The sequence below is a fragment of the Polyodon spathula genome, chromosome 6 (genome assembly GCF_017654505.1).
Source record: "Polyodon spathula isolate WHYD16114869_AA chromosome 6, ASM1765450v1, whole genome shotgun sequence".
Classification (NCBI taxonomy): domain Eukaryota; kingdom Metazoa; phylum Chordata; class Actinopteri; order Acipenseriformes; family Polyodontidae; genus Polyodon; species Polyodon spathula.
In genome coordinates, this window is record NC_054539.1 from 7,721,655 (window position 1) to 7,738,458 (window position 16,804).

Below are 16,804 nucleotides of genomic sequence, written 5' to 3' on the forward strand. Positions count from 1 at the left end.
GCTCAGTAGACACGTTTATCTTCCACGACAACGCTGTAGAGACTGAAAATTTAGCCTAGAGATAGCGAAGGATTCTGACTCACTGCCAGAGTTATTTCCTAAATTAATCTGTAGTCTTTGAACAGAGGTAGGATTTCAATCCCTGAAGGATACTTGACAGTGCTGGACACTAAACATCTGGTGAAATGATTTGGGTTAGCACTGCAGCCTCACCATGAACACTTCTGTTTTGTACGAGTTACGCAGCTATTTAGAAGCTGGAGCCTGGACTGCATCAATAGACTGACAGCATTGTCTTCTCACGCCATTAGTTGAGGAATATTGGCAAATTGACAGGAACGGCTAGCATTGCCACTTTCCATCTGCTGTGCAAAAAGGACTTACAGGTTCCTGAGAATGAGAATTCAGATAAAGAAGCTATTTAAAGAAATATAGCTAACCACTGATAGGGGCGAGGGCCTTCATGGTGGAGTCCTGCAGTAGTGTTGGGTGCCCGTGGTGACCTACAAAGCGATTCGGAAAATGTCATTTTTGGGTCAGGCTCGGGTCTGAATTTGAATCATAAAAAATGTTTTCTGTCCTTTCAGCATACTCGTCTGTAACCTTTTCCCAAATAACGGATTAGAAGGTAAATGTACCGGTATTTAGGGAGGATTACTGACTAAGCAGTGTTCTCGGTTTGTATTGATAAGTCACAAGAGCCTTTTATCACGTTTGCTTGGTGATATAAAAAATCTCTGTGGATGAGGTGAAACAAAAGATGGCGCAGGGTTTATATCATGTAGTGTGGAATTCTTTTGGAATCATAGCAATTGAAACTAATTAACATGTGAGTAGATTCATTGTTTGTAAAACCTGTCATCGGGTTTTTATGAACGACAGTCAGAAAACTGGTAAAGGACAAACACTTGCGGATCGGATCGGTCGAGGGTAAGAGGACGGTGCTGCGTCGGTCCTGTAGTACCGGGTCCGGTTCGGAAAACTAAATATTTTTTTATCTTAATGGTAGCTTGGCATGTCTAATCAATCAGGGCTGCCCTTCGTATTTAGGTCACAGCACGCTACTACAGGTTGCATAAGCAACAACACTGTGCCAGTATCTTTGCTGTAAAGTTTCAGAAATACCTTTTTAAAACTTTTTCTAATTTTTTTGTGTCTGAAATACAGATTTAACTTTTCTGCTATACAGCCATTAAACCCAAATTATTTAGATAGAACATCAGTATCTACAATGGGGCATGGATATCGCTACTGTGGAGAGAAGCTCTGAATTAGTTTCAAATGCAGATCCAATAGGTTTCTGTACAGGGTATACTATATACCACTGCCATCTGCTGGACACATAACAAATTACAGCTCACTGAATTGAATGAAAAAAAACTGGAAAGGCGCAGTGGACAGTGGGCTGATCAGGATACCTGAGATACTGGTTTTTATTATCCTTTTTTTTTTATTTATGCACATATTTAACTACCCACACATCTCTAATTCTAAAAAAATGCATTGCTTTAGAAGCCTGACTGCTGATATTACTGGGAGCTCTGCAGCAGATGTTAAATTGCCACCAAGAATAGCAGTTTAAAATTCTCCCGCTTTCCACTGTGTGGCTGAAAGAAATGGCTGTTACAAATGAATACATAACTGTAAAGGTCAATCATAAAGATGTGATGTAATCCTCAGCCGAGATCATGTGATGATTTTCTTTTTGCAGATATTGATGAGTGTCAAGATGAGTCAAGCTGTATCAACGGTGAGTGTATCAACACGGAGGGGTCATACAACTGCTTCTGCACACGCCCAATGATCCTTGACACTACAGGAAAGCGCTGCGTTGGGACCACAGAGGTCACAGGTGAGCTTTATTACAATTGCCTGTGTAGACTGGGGAAAGAGCAGCCGCCACAGCGCAATGAAATGGGAGCGGCACAGAATCATTCTCTTAGGAGGTTGATATTATAAAACAAAAGACAAAGGCCGACAGCACCATCCTGTTCCCACACTGGTGTGCTGTTATTGTGCTCAGCCCAGTTCGATGCAGATTCACACAATGGTATCCCCTTTCAAAATGATACTGAGGTTGCAAGATCGGAAGTAACCGGAGGGCTTCGTTCATCGGCACGCCGCCTTTCTGTCCTGAAAGAAATGCCAATAGCAACCTAACTAACGAAGAAGCACATCTGTCTGTCCTCAGACTCGGCAGCAGTTCTTGACAGCTCGCTAAAGCCAGCTTAGGTCAATGGGAAACCTAGAGGGTAGAGATGAATTCATGTAATTAACAGAGCTTATGAAGGGAAATAGCTACTGGCATTAGGTAACTGAAGATATGTCCTTAGTGTTTCCCTTGAGTTTAAAGGTTTATTGAATTTTGAACCTTTAAGTGTTGTTCTCAGTGAAGAGCCTCCCAAACCCTGTACAAAATGATTACATCATTCTGCAAGATTGTCATTTGTTTATCCTTTACAATCAAAGCGCACCCAAACTGCACAGCTAATTCTGTAATTTCCTGGATCCGTGGAAACATCTGTTTTTCACACCTCTGGAGAGGAGAACTGGCCCCTAAGCATCATTTCATGATGTAATGGAAACACTGTACCAGAGACCAACAGCAGGCTGTGCCACTCATGCATAAATCACAGGCTGCATCTGAGCAAGTAATGATGAGCCCACTATAGTCTATAATGTAAATGGCTCTTCAATGGAAATCTTCTGTGACACCATTCCTCCCCACATGCAGACCCACAGTATTGTATCGTCAGGTGAACTAGAGTGAGTTAGTAAACTGGTGGTAAATTTAGCGGCACTTTTCATAAAGTTTACAGTCATAGCCCAGCATATGCAGCACAGAAGTTCTGCAGAACATAACCGTGAAGTCACCAGAAGTGTCAGTGTTAATAGAGCACAAGTGGGCAGCCAGTTGCTAAAGGCCAGAGTGCTTATTTTTGTTTGCGTCAGCTGAGTGGTAAACAATTTGCAGGGTTCAGCCCCTCTATATGAATTCTGTGTTAGTTTTTGCAGGATATACGTGGTTCTGTGTACTTTTTCTTAGGGGTGTGCTGGTACATGTTCTCATACCCTTAATTGCCTTTAAGTAGTATTTATTTATCGGCAGGTCCAGTACACCCTCGTTCTAACGTCCTTCATTATAACGGACCTTCAGCTACAAGAACCTGGATCACAAATAAAAGCAACAAAATATAACGCACCCTGTCGACACCCCAGTCTGTACACACGGGACGCCGCCTCCGCAGTGAAATCAACTCTTTTGTCTCAGCAACCATGCGGCAAAGCAAAATTGATTTAAAAAACCAACAAAAAAAACAAAGAAAAAAACTTGAGGATCTGATTAACTTTTCATGTCGGGTTGATTTGGAATAAAAGAATAAATAAATTCTTGCATGTTGGATTAAGATTTGGTGCACCTTGAAACAAAAGAACACAAGAACAAAAGAAAGTTTACAAACGAGAGTTTACAGTCTCGTGTCATTAACAGGTACACGTAACTCTGCTTTCATTCACAGTCTCGCGTCATTAACAGGTACACGTAACTCTGCTTTCATTCACAGTCTCGCCTCATTAACAGGTACATGTAACTCTGCTTTCATTCACAGTCTCGCCTCATTAACAGGTACACGTAACTCTGCTTTCATTCACAGTCTCGCCTCATTAACAGGTACACGTAACTCTGCTTTCATTCACAGTCTCGTCTCATTAACAGGTACAAGTAACTCTGCTTTCATTCACAGTCTCGCCTCATTAACAGGTACACGTAACTCTGCTTTCATTCACAGTCTCGCCTCATTAACAGGTACATGTAACTCTGCTTTCATTCACAGTCTCGCCTCATTAACAGGTACACGTAACTCTGCTTTCATTCACAGTCTCGCCTCATTAACAGGTACACGTAACTCTGCTTTCATTCACAGTCTCGTCTCATTAACAGGTACACGTAACTCTGCTTTCATTCACAGTCTCGCCTCATTAACAGGTACACGTAACTCTGCTTTCATTCACAGTCTCGTCTCATTAACAGGTACACGTAACTCTGCTTTCATTCACAGTCTCGCCTCATTAACAGGTACATGTAACTCTGCTTTCATTCACAGTCTCGCCTCATTAACAGGTACACGTAACTCTGCTTTCATTCACAGTCTCGTCTCATTAACAGGTACACGTAACTCTGCTTTCATTCACAGTCTCGCCTCGTTAACTTACTCCAACAGTTTGTTGTTTATTTTGATTGTCCTCTCACTATAACGAACCCCTCGATATAACGAACAAAAGGCTTGGACCCCAGCAGATTTGTTAGAGCGAGGGTGTACTGTATTAAATAAATCTAGGACAGCTGTTCTTGTTTTGAAATCAACATATTAATGAGTTTGCGTATGAGTGTCACCACACCTGTACATGTGTTTCTATGTTTCTCCAGGGAGTGGTATATGGGCTCAGGTCTTTATTCCAACCACATCCTCAATTATTCAATTGTTCCTAAAGTAGCTACATTAACCCTGAAGTGCAATAGCCCTCGAGTTGCCCATTATTAAAACAATGTGTTCATTTTCTTATGTGCCATGTAAGATGTGGGTGCTGCTGGTTATTTTCAGAGCACGGTGAGGAAAGTGAGGTGTTCCAGGATATCTGCTGGCAGGAAGTGAGCCAGGACTTCATGTGCAGCCATCCGCTGGTTGGACAACAGACTACTTACACAGAGTGTTGCTGTCTTCATGGGGATGGCTGGGGTATGGACTGTGCCCTCTGTCCTTCAAAAACCTCTGGTAAGTGAATACTAATAAGTCCCAACCTCTACTTTTGGGTAAAAATACAGACCTTTATTTCCTGTGTTCCATGGCGTTATTCAACTATACTTTTCAGATAATATGTATATTTCTAGCAAAGCATGTGCCACTTTTATCTCATGAAGGTTTTCCAGCACATTTTTACAAGACTGACTAGCCCCATCTAACAGCTCTATATGTTTTGATTGTATACACCCTTTACTGGTAAGAATAATCTGTTCCCCTCTGTGTTTAGCTACAGTTATTCTCTCTTTGGTCTATATTTAATTTAAAATCCACAGTGTTACCCAGGCATCTATCTCCAGGAGGTTCACATCACTGTTCCTCTTGGTACTTGTGCTCATCAAATGAAAGCAATCATCTAAACCAATAAACCCACGGACCGAAGCCCAGCCATGGTTTAGGTAATTACAGTAAGAGGGATGAAATTAATGGGGAATATAAACCCAGCCCTGGTGCCCTGCCTGTTATCAGAAGTGGAGGAGAGGCAGGTACCCTGGCACGCACTTGGAACTTGCATAAAGAAGGAAAAACATTGAGTGAAATAGCTCCCATTACTCAATTTCCAAGGTGTGGTATCTGAAGCATAATCAAAAAAATGCAACATGTCTAAGACTTTTACACAGCATATGTGTGTGTGTGTGTATATATATATATATATATATATATATATATATATATATATATATATATATATATATATATATATATATCTTGATATATAAATAGATACACAATAGCACAACAGCAATTCTGTTTTAATCACAGCCAGATTACTTGCATAACCTCAAATACATGTACAGTACCTCAGCACTACTGTCCTTAAACCCACTGTGACTCCATAGATGTCAGTTAGCTGGCTTGTTTTCAACTGCTGCCTTTGGAGGCCTGGAGATGTTGTTTTAAATCATTAGTCTTGAACAGTTTGCCTTAACTTAAAAAAGAAAAAAAGAAATTCTCTAGGTATTTCATTAATTTATTGGTTTGTTGCAACTCTATTGCAGTTCTCATGTTTAAGTCAGCCAGCTGTTGTCAGTCCACATTGACTTCCATCGGGTAAACAGATCATTGAAATCATCTGCATGTTCAGACTGCTTTGGTTTCTAAGCTGGCAAATTGTTTGCACATTTCAATCCCATTTGTTGATTTAATTCACTGGCATTGAACCAGACAGGTTGATCACATACCTTCTGTTGTCTTGACAAGACACTGTACAGTATGAATCTATTGAGGACCATTTCTGACAATTTTAATTAATTTGAGGTTTTTTTTGTCATATATATATATATTAGCTATGTCTCAATCTTAAATTAAGTAGGGTGATGCAAACCTTTTGGCCTTAGCTATACTATCACATATAATAGATAATGCATTTATCAAATTTCTACAAGTATTTCCCCAAAGTGGCTTTCTCCATCTTTTCAGAATGCTTTACTTTACTTGTCTGTGTTTCAGTGGCAGTGTCTAAGCTGCCTATCAAAAATAGTAGCAGAACTGCAAACCAGTGTGTTTCGTCTCAACTGAACCATTTGTGCTCATGCATTTGCATGCAAGTCAGAGAGTTCCGCATGAATGGTGTCCCTAGGACAGTGCAGTGTGATTGCTCACTGTCTAGCTTACCTGCCTGTTCTGTGGCTCCACTTCTAAGGATCAGTGAATAGCCAGTGAGACTGGAGACAGGGAAGAAATTTATCTCCCAGCCCTGGCAGCAACATAGAGCAACCTGTCCGGCTCCAATCCTTTATGCACTGCTGGCTGCTGATCACACCATCCACTTGCAGCTAATTATAATTGATGTGCCATCTCCTGTGTCAAAACTCGACTGGAACTCCTGTTTAATGCTTCAGGGGGTCTTATATTCAATGCTCTAAACAATATATGAATAGTTACCTCAGTGTCGAAGTAAAGCCCCTTGTTTTTATACATCTCCAAAATGCAAATAAATATCATTATTTTACCTTTTTTTAATCTATTTTTGTTATTTGGCCGTTAAACTTGACATAAACTTGGCCTGATAAAATGACAGTGTTTTATTGTCATTTACGAGGCAAAAGCTTTCCACGGCCAGAAAACGGTTATCCCAAGCAGCCGTTGTGTTTGGCAGATATCCCAGGATTTGGGATGTCGAAATCCAGGGGATTATGGCTGCATGGTCCTGCTTTTCTTTGAGACAACCAGTATTAGACATAATTTTTACATTTGACTGTTTCGATCATTCAACTAGACCCCGTTTTGTTGTTTGTGGAAATGCTGTACAGTAACTGAGATTCTCATCTGGACGTTCCTTTGGGATGCTGTGTGAACCCAATGTAAAGAACATGCATAACCTTTTTTTTTCTTCTTTGATTAAAGTAAAAAAAAAATACAGCCTCCCTGTGGTTTCAGTAAAACTGCATTCACAGTCTGCTGTCTCTCCAGATGGCCCATAACTAGAGGGGCTTTCAAAAGCACAGCACTAAAGAAAGAGATTATTGCACAGCTTGCTGCTCATTTTGTGAGTGTGTCTTCTTCATGCTTGATGCCAGATGAAAGTTTAGGACTTTTAATAAAACAAAATGGTAGATGTTATATAAGAGTCAAGGTGTTTGAAGATTGTTCTGGTGAATCAAGAGGCTGCATCTTGTTCAAATTAAACTCCAACATGTCTCTTGTGCCCTCAGATTAACATTGCAGTTGCTGATTACTTGCCACGTAATTCCATTGTAATTGTTTAATTACCAGTGGCTCCTGCTCTTATTGTTAACTACTGTGTAATTCCATGGAGATGGGCTTTTGAAAAACATCTTGTGATCTGATGCAATTACATGGTAACAACATGGTAAAGGCCTTTTCTATTCCACCAGCTGTTAACATGTCAGAACAGAAACTGTTTGTAGTCATCCAGTCATTACCATGTTATTACTATGTATAATAATGTATAATGTATAATTGTAATATAAATGAACATCTTGTTATACTACTTCTGAATGAAAAGCCTGCTATGGAATGTTTTTCTTTTTACTTTAACTTTAATTCCTCTAGAGTCACTGCCACTAATTTAAATTAGCCAAACTTTGACTTTGAACTGAAACACGTGTCAAACAGAAATGAAAAACGAGTTGCTACTTAGAAATACTTAGTTATTTTCCCATCCAGATACAGCAGCTTTCCTACAGAATTATATTGTAATGGTTGTGTTAACAGTTAAATGACACAGTCATGAATTAACCCAAGTAGTGAAGAACATCACAGTAAAATATTCTGCTCATCTACATTTCTCCACTAGATGGCACAGGTCTCAAAAGCCACAATGTACTTGAGTGGTCTGGTCACAGTTCCTGTTGAGGTGCACATTGTCGCTTCGTTCTGAGGCAAATTCTCCAGCAACTATTGTTCCAGTCCCCCTGCTGGACTATTGAATGAATATACAGCATATACAGCAGTTCATGTTTTGAAGTGTGGACACTTCTGGAGAATTTAGTACCAGGCAAATCAATAGCCTGCTTGTTGTGGCCCTTTTGAATACTGTGCTTTTCAAAACACAAAGACAAACAGACACTTCCACAGACACAATCCAAAAAGAGATACGAACTATCCATTAGAGCAAATGTTTAGTAAATATAACCTTTGCTGCCCATTAGTTTATCTTTTTATTTCTTGAAATTTTTCTAGATTTACCAAAAAAAACATCTAGGCTTTTGAAGAAGGCAGAAATATTGACTTCTCATCTACAGTATTTTCCAGATATGTTCAATGGTACCAATATTGTCATAAATAGGGAAGGCAGTCATTATACTGTATATAAGAAACGCAGCCACAAAACACAGATTTTGATATTGAATTGATAAAAACGTGTCAACAAAAAAAATATCAGCTGCCGAGAGTTCAAAGCAGTTAGACTAATCACAGGGGTGTGAGCTGTAGGGGTGTATTCTGCAACACTCTCAGCTCAAGAAACACTAAAGGGGGAAGGGAAAAGTAATGGGAAATGTTACTTAAGGTGTTTTGTGCAGCTGACCACTGAGCCAGAAGGAGCCCAGAGATTTCAAAGGTAGGTAGAGACTCGATTTAAATGAATCCCAGCCACCTGGACTGGACCGGACCAGCCTGCAGGTGTGGACGTTTTGAGTGGAAACAGAGTCTCCCTAACCCTGCCCCTTGTCTCCTCCAGAGGATTATGCCACCCTGTGCAATGTGCCCCTGTCTGGGAGCAGACGGAGATACGGGGAGGATGCCCTGATGCCCTTTGATGCAGACTACACTGTGCCAGGCGTGCAATACGATTCCCAGCCCTCCAGCCCAGGTTTTTTACCTGTATTTCATGATGAGGAGCGTAAGTATCACACTTCCTATTCTATATTTCACTAGCATGTTAGCTTGCTTCACCCATGCTGCCTGCTGGGAAATAATGTGGTATTCAGTGCATTGTTCTCAAAGGATGAGCCCTGAAAACGTTACATTAAAAGTTCTTTGCTGCCATCTGCTGGTTAGTTGATTTCTTAAATCCAGTTCCGGTTCAGGTACTTTTTATCATAATGTATGCGTTTCATTTTAAACTCTGAAGTTCTCCTTGACCGATTTTCATCGCTCCAGGTATCAATTTGCCTTGATTTCGGCATCTCATCATGTCGCTCCATGATCCACCATTTTACAACAACAGTCAGAAATTGTACAAGGTCCAGCAATATTGACGGTCATTCTAAGCTCCATCAGGCGGCGGTTCTGAGTACAGTACTGTATTTGTAATGTCCACACACCAAAACTTAACAGAAAGCATTTTGGGATATTAGAAGATACACAAAAAATGTAGTTCTGCAGCATCCACACTTCTTATGAACCGCACTACCTGATGCGATCTAATTGGAACTAGTCTCAAGTATGGTATTGTTGACGCTAACCATATTTAAGCCGGTTTAAGTCAACTAATATGGTATAAAGGCATGGTGTGGACAGAGCCTTAAAGAAAAATGATTCAAGTCATTGACCCTCTAAAACCACCGTGCAGCCTAGCTCGCAGTTACTTACAAGGACACAATATAAACATGCCATGCAAGGCACACATGCACAAACACACACTTACATCCATCATACCTGATATAGAGGGTGAATCTCCCGTCTCCCGATGCGACTCAAAAAACTCCCGATAATTTAGATTGCCAATTGTAATGCATTACTACCTTAAGTAAATTTTCTCTAACAAGTGCCCATTTTTCAAAAGTTGGCAGGTATGCATCACGTACTGTGTATAGATAGACATGCCCTCATACGTAGAGTAGTTAAGAGATAAAAGCCTTAACAGGAGAGGCAAGGGTCATTCAGAAATGAAAATAGACACACTGCCTGCCTGGTTGCCACTGAATTCAAATAACCCTGAATGGTGCTTGAAGTGGAGGCTGCTTTTGATCCATGGAGCCTGTAAACAGCTTTTAAAATATCACCACTCCTGTGAAGAAACCATCACGACGAAAAACGACTTGTTTTTTTTATTTGGATCAGCACATTGTGTCTAGAAAAGGCACTGCCTTGGTTATTCTGTGACAAAACAGCACAATACTCTTGTGGAGGACTGGAAGGGATCCAGTATATGGAAGAAAAAGAGGAGCAAACAAGTAGCCACTCACACACAACCATACAACTGAGGAAACCCTTAGCACGACAGAGACTTCCACATTCATTATGGGACAAGAAAGCCAGGCACTGTATTACAACTACAGAAAAAACAGTTAGTCAGCTAAATGGTGTCAAACTGTAATGAACGTAGTAGAGATATGAGTCCAAGCAAGTCGTTCCTAAATCATCACTACCCTCCATCACAATATTGAGCCAATTGAATTGAAGCTGTTTGCATCAATTCCATAACATCTTGTCTCTTTGTAAACCATAAAGCTGATATAGTGTGTAATTAAACCATTGTGTTGTTTTTACTGTATTGGTTTAGATTTATACCTATCAGTAAATGAAAAGGATACTCACATGCTTTGAAAGTGAAAGAAATGGCAACTGTTAACGTGGTGTCGCTGCACACTTCCTTAAGCCAGGACTGTACTGAATTACTGTGTCCTTTTCACAAGCTGGCTGGTGGTGGTGACGTCAGACCCAGAAGAACACACAGCACTGTGAAGTGAAATGCGTTGTTGCACCGGTTTATTATTAAACAGAAAATAAAAGGTTGAACAAAACAAAACACCCAACATAAAGGGCACAATGGCCAAACGAACATAGACAGACAAAACAGACTGCACGAACAGACAAACAAGCATCGTGCTGGTTGAGAGCCAGCACGTTGTATACCAATTATTTGTTATTTTAATTTCTCCTTCTCTCTCTCCCATTCTCCACTCACAAACACACACAGCATATAACATAAAATACACACAGGGGCGGGGATACACTCCCGCAGTCCTCAAGATGGAACAAACAGTGGTCACATGATCTTCCTCAAGCCTGCTCTGGAGGGCGAGGTAACAATTCAGTCTCCAAATGTATCCCATCACTGGTCTGTGCTCCTGCCCCCATGTGCTAACTGTTTTGTGTTCTGTGGTCGTGTGGGAAACTCCGCCCGTTGGGGGCTAAGTTCCAAGAAACTTTTTTTGGCTAATGTCTTCATCTGCTACATTATGGCAACAAATTCAATTCACTTGTGAGCCAGACTCAAACCCACACACTCCCGGTGATTCACTGTAGGGGGCCTCTGTTTGTGTTTTGCAGATCAGTACGATGCATTCGAGGGGCTGCGGGCTGAAGAATGTGGCATCCTGAACGGTTGTGAGAATGGCCGCTGCGTGCGCGTGCAGGAGGGTTACACCTGCGACTGCTTCGATGGGTACCACTTGAACATGGCCAAGATGGCCTGCGTTGGTACGGAAGCGTTTTTGTTTGGTTGGTTGTTGGGGCAGTTTCTGCAGTTTTAATTTTTAGTAATAAAATTTAAACTAAATGTTCATTTCATTGAGATTGGTGCCTTTGCGGTTGTGAACTCCTTCGGAGGACAAGAGGGTGAACTTCACAGCCACTCCGCGACAATAAGAAAATAGAAAACATTTTTTTAGTATTGAGACCATAGACATCAGAAATGTCATCAGTCACGGTTGAGAAAGTTCACAATGAAAAGAAAATAAAAGAAAAAAAAACAGTTCTTTAATACCAGGCTCTGATTTCTCCTCTCTGCTTGAGCTAGCCCATTGAGCACAAACGCTGTCTCAGTTGATTGGCTTTTCCGTAGGGTCCTGGTGGAAATAATAGTTTAGTACTACTTCAATTAGAGGGGGATATTTCCCTGTCATTGAAAAAGTGAGGGGGCCATGTCCCCTGGTCCCCCTGTAAATTATGCCTGTGTCTGATCATATCCTGGATTTGAATAGTTTGAATAGATGTAAAAACACACACACACACACACACACACACACACACACACACACACACACACACACACAAAAACTCACTCACTCACACACACACACACACACAAATTCACTCACAAACATACCAAGAATTTAGTATGCAAGATAAACATTCTTTGAACCAAAACTGGAACTTTTTGCTGATAATATTGTCTTGTTTTGGTGCTATTTTTGGTGCCATTTGCTTTGATGTTTTTTTAATTAATTGTGTTTGTTAATGTAATTCAGCAAGGAACATCTACAGTTGCCCCATTTATACTGCAGTGCTAAGCACAAAATTACCTTTACAGTTCATTATGTATAAATTATATATATATATATATATATATATATATATATATATATATATATATATATATATATAGAGAGAGAGAGAGAGAGAGAGAGAGAGAGAGAGAGAGAGAGAGAGAGAGAGAGAGAGAGAGAAGCAAGCAGCAGTTAACTGAGTTGATCACAACATGAACCCTAATAAACCCTGACCTCGAACCACACTTGGTTTCAGTCAGACAGACTTTGCAGGACCCAAACTCCTTGGCCTAAAAGAATGCTGGTGCAGCGAAGGCAGGATGTATTAATAGGATGCTCTCGAACTGTGAATGTTCTGCTGAATATTTATGGAGAGAACTCTGTGCAGCTTGAGCACATACCCTGCTAAGTGGACTCAGTAATGATGGTGATGGTCTTCTTGGTGACGATGAGACACATCACAAATGCACCAATAAAGCGTCCTGCTTCGTCTTTAATTAGCCTTGTTGTTATCTGGGGGGCAGGGGGGATTAAAACTTTAGCCCTTAGTCTGGGTTTTCACACTAATGACATGTTTTCTGATGTTACTTGATGCTGGACAGACAGATATGTCACATGGGGTGGAGGTGAAGGGATTAAGTCTCTGTAAGTCGCATTGGATAAAGACGTCTGCTAAATAAATAAATAATAATAATTAAACATGGTATCATGTCAGGAAGGAATAACAGAGCTGGATCTGGGCACAGTGCTGCTGCAGGATTTCAGCTTCGTAGCCATGTTGACTGGTTGCTTTTCGGACACTAGAAGTGTCACAGATGCAGGCTAATTGTGCACTGGCATGCTTGAGGTAGAGGTCTTCACGCGTCTACCCTGACCTGAGGACCTGAGACCCGATTTGTACCGAGCGGGTTTTGGGGTGCAAAATTGATCAGATCGGGTCAGGTCCGATTTTGTTTACTCAGTAACACACAAACTGTCGATTACTGTTAAAGAGGTTCTCTTTGGCAGTAAAAATCATTGTTAATTCCTGTTGCATGGAATGGCTTCCCCCAGTAGCACATGACATGGCTTGCAGAGCGCAGCAGCAGACACCTGTCCCATATCGAAGGGGTTTCTTTTAGATCCTTCTTAAAAGTCAGAGTTTTGTTTATGAAGGACGTGAAAGCAGCGTGGGAATCATTTGTTGTTATTGTGGACAAAGAAGCAAAATGAGTTTTGCAAAACACCAATTTTACATCTCAATTCCATTTGTTCTTGTGTTAATTTTGAAATAAAATCATGCATTTGCGAGATCGTACTTCAGTTCATTTGATTTTCAGATAATGTGTTTATCGTTTTTATTTATTTATTTTTTTATTTTACAGTCCTGGTAAGTAATTGTCGGTTGTTGGTTGGGTTGATTAATTTGGACCCGTGAAGACCTCTAGTTTGAGGTTTCCCAGTGATTTGGCAGGTAATAAATGACAAAGGGCTAAATAATGAATCTCCAGCAGATACAATCCTTGATCCAATTCCTTTTTAAAATCAATTCCCAGTTCCAATTCCCTTTTAATCAATTCCAACACATCATTGATCAATATTGCAATTAGCAGTATTCTGTTAAAATGAGCTTCTCACAGTGGCAACAAATTACTTAAATTGAAATCACTGTTAGTCAATTAAATTGGCTTTAAATGAAAGCAGCTGACAAATCACAACAATTATTATGTCTCTAAAATATCAATTCCAATTCCTTCAAAGGAAATAGAATGGGAAATGGAATTGGGAATTGAATTAAAATTTTATAATTGGAATTGAAACACAGGAAGTGACCCCAACCGTGATCTCCTGTATCTGGCCATTTTAATCACCAATTTGAAGGTTCAAAATAGTAATCTATGGCCACTGTCCACACATTGAGTGCTGTCTTTATAATACGAGTGTTTTATGACATGACCAGGATCGTTCCCAGTACACAACTATTCATGTTCCATGCCTTCATTCTGCCAATAGTAAAACACTGTCTTTCTGTTTTTTGTTTTTTTATTGTTGCAGATGTGAACGAATGCACCGAGCTCAACAATAAAATGTCCCTTTGCAAGAACGCTAAGTGCATCAACACGGAAGGATCTTATAAGTGTGTGTGTCTGCCGGGCTTTGTGCGCTCAGAGCAGCCAAACTACTGCATACGTTCGGAGGAATCAGAGAAAGAGTGAGCTGGGAGGAGAGAGGAGAACAGACACAACCAGTTATTTAATCTAAGCCCATATACTCTGCACTGTATAAATGAAACAAAAACATATTCTACTTGAGATGAAGGTAAACCGTAGCCTGCTATGTGATGTGGTGTCTGTATGGAAAACAGCATTGTATAAATATGATGTGTTTTTTTAGAAGGGGATTGAGCTGAGCGGGACAGGACTCTAAGCTCCACTGAACTGATAGACAGAGTGGACATGTTGTGTTCTGAGTGAATCACGGCAGAGCGTTTCCATGCCGATATGTTTAAAACTTAAGTGAAAAAGGCCAACTGACCAATTGAACTAACCATGCTTTGTCCTGTCAAAAAAGTATACATTTCTCTCTATTTTTTATTGCATAGGAACATTGGCTCACACAGTGGTGAAAATATTTTGTATTACTATTGTTAAGCCGCATTTGATCAATCTGCAGTATGTATTATACTGTGAAAGAATGTTATTAATGTAAATTCTTTGAAAGAAGCATTTTTAGGCTTTTTTTTTATTGATGAATATTATACACAGCTGTACTTTTCTGTGTCTGGAACATTGGACAATGGCAGGCTTTGAGTTTCGGATGTCTTGTCTGCCCTGTGGAGCAGGCACCTTTTTGTTACCGTAGCTTCTTTTTCTTTTTTTTAACGCCCTTTAAAAAGTGCAGTTCTCCATTGTGTACTCTTAAACGTCTTCTGCACTTAACTGCAATATAACAAGTCTTGCCAGGTTGCAAAGCTGCTAAAAGGAACAGCCGTTGGAGTAAGTTTTGTACATTTAAACTAAAGAGATGATAACCAGTTTATGTATTGTAATCTGTAAATGGAAAAAAAAAAATAGCTCTTGTACGAATCCTTACATATTATGCTGTATATTAAACCTCTATAAATAAATCACTTTTTGTAATTTTATTTTCTTACTGATCCAGTTGTGATTTGTCTGTTCCGGCCTTTGCACTTACTTCAAAACTGAGCCCAGTTTTACCATTACTGCCTGATTTATATTTCTGTGATTTAGTCAGATGCGCTGCAAAGTGGGGGCTTTGTGACTCTCCCCTTTGCTGCTGTGACTTGTCGTCAAGGGCTGGCTGTTTCCCTCATGGACTTGCACAATGCCTGTCCCTGAGCTATTGAATGGTTAAGACACTTGGACTAGCACACTTGACTCGACCATCTATGTAAATGCAACTGCAATACATATTATATTTGTATGTATAAGTGCTGCAAAACTTTGTCCCAATATAGGACATAATAATCACCAAGAAACTCTGTTTCCTTGGAGATCTTGGATCATGACCGCACTTCTAGGGGCGAGGCTCAGTCCCCTACACTTAACCTGTCAGCTACCCAATAAGGAAAAAGAACCTGCATGATTAACTTCTGCTGAACTAATTCTCTGTAAAACTGTGTGCATTTCCTCGTGGGAAAAGAATGTGCTGGATTTGTTGGAAGCTGCAAGGTTATTAAAGCAGTTTCTATGGAAATAGACTACAAGCAAGGTCAGAACTCAGGTATGACTTATCCTGAGATCACCTGGGCAGCATGTAGCCCCTTGAATTGAAGTAATAAATTTAATTATTTACTTGCACCACTGTCCAGAAATATATATTGTATAGGGTTTAGAATAAGTTTTAGTTTTGTATATAGCCACTTGGGGGCAGTGTGCACATTGTACATATCCTATTTTTAGGTTGCACAATATAGTTCTTATGTGAAATGGTATTATCAAGGAAATGGGGGCTCTTCACATAGCTTTTCATTTTGTATTTTCAGCATGCAAAAAAACTAATTTTGCAGCTTGCACTCCGCCTAACCCTCCAGATTGCTTGCAGTTGCCTTTGTCCTTATCCCTCAGCAAAAATAAGCGCTTCTGGTATTAAGGCAAGCTGCAGGACCACGCACATGGCTTCTTATGCATTAAAAAGACATGGGATTCAGGGGATTGTTCTGTTTACTCAGGCCACTGTCATAATTCGATCATCACTGCAAGAGTATTCAAGTGAGACAGTAACTCAATAATGGGAATATTTTACTGTTATTCACTGACTGGAGTTTCAGTCCTCAGGCTGTTCCAGATCCCTGCCTACTGTACTAAAGTTTGTATTCTGTTGGTATGTGCAGTCCAGTGCAATGTACAGGTGCAGAGCTGCACTACAGTGTTTTCTTTATTCAAA

General features: G+C 40.2%; 1 protein-coding gene across 10 annotated transcripts in view; it reads left to right on the forward strand.

Annotated features, from left to right (window-relative positions):
* LOC121316754 (latent-transforming growth factor beta-binding protein 1-like) overlaps positions 1 to 15,524 on the forward strand; it is a 130,564-nt gene extending 115,040 nt beyond the window's left edge. For all 10 annotated transcript variants that reach the window (XM_041251898.1, XM_041251901.1, XM_041251900.1 and 7 more), the window contains 5 exons: positions 1,712 to 1,852; positions 4,602 to 4,772; positions 8,944 to 9,105; positions 11,481 to 11,630; positions 14,453 to 15,524. In XM_041251898.1, coding sequence (XP_041107832.1) covers positions 1,712 to 1,852; positions 4,602 to 4,772; positions 8,944 to 9,105; positions 11,481 to 11,630; positions 14,453 to 14,613 — 785 coding nt within the window. In that variant the 3' untranslated portion in view covers positions 14,614 to 15,524. The remainder of the gene's footprint in view (positions 1 to 1,711; positions 1,853 to 4,601; positions 4,773 to 8,943; positions 9,106 to 11,480; positions 11,631 to 14,452) is intronic.
* The last annotated feature ends 1,280 nt before the right edge of the window (positions 15,525 to 16,804 follow it).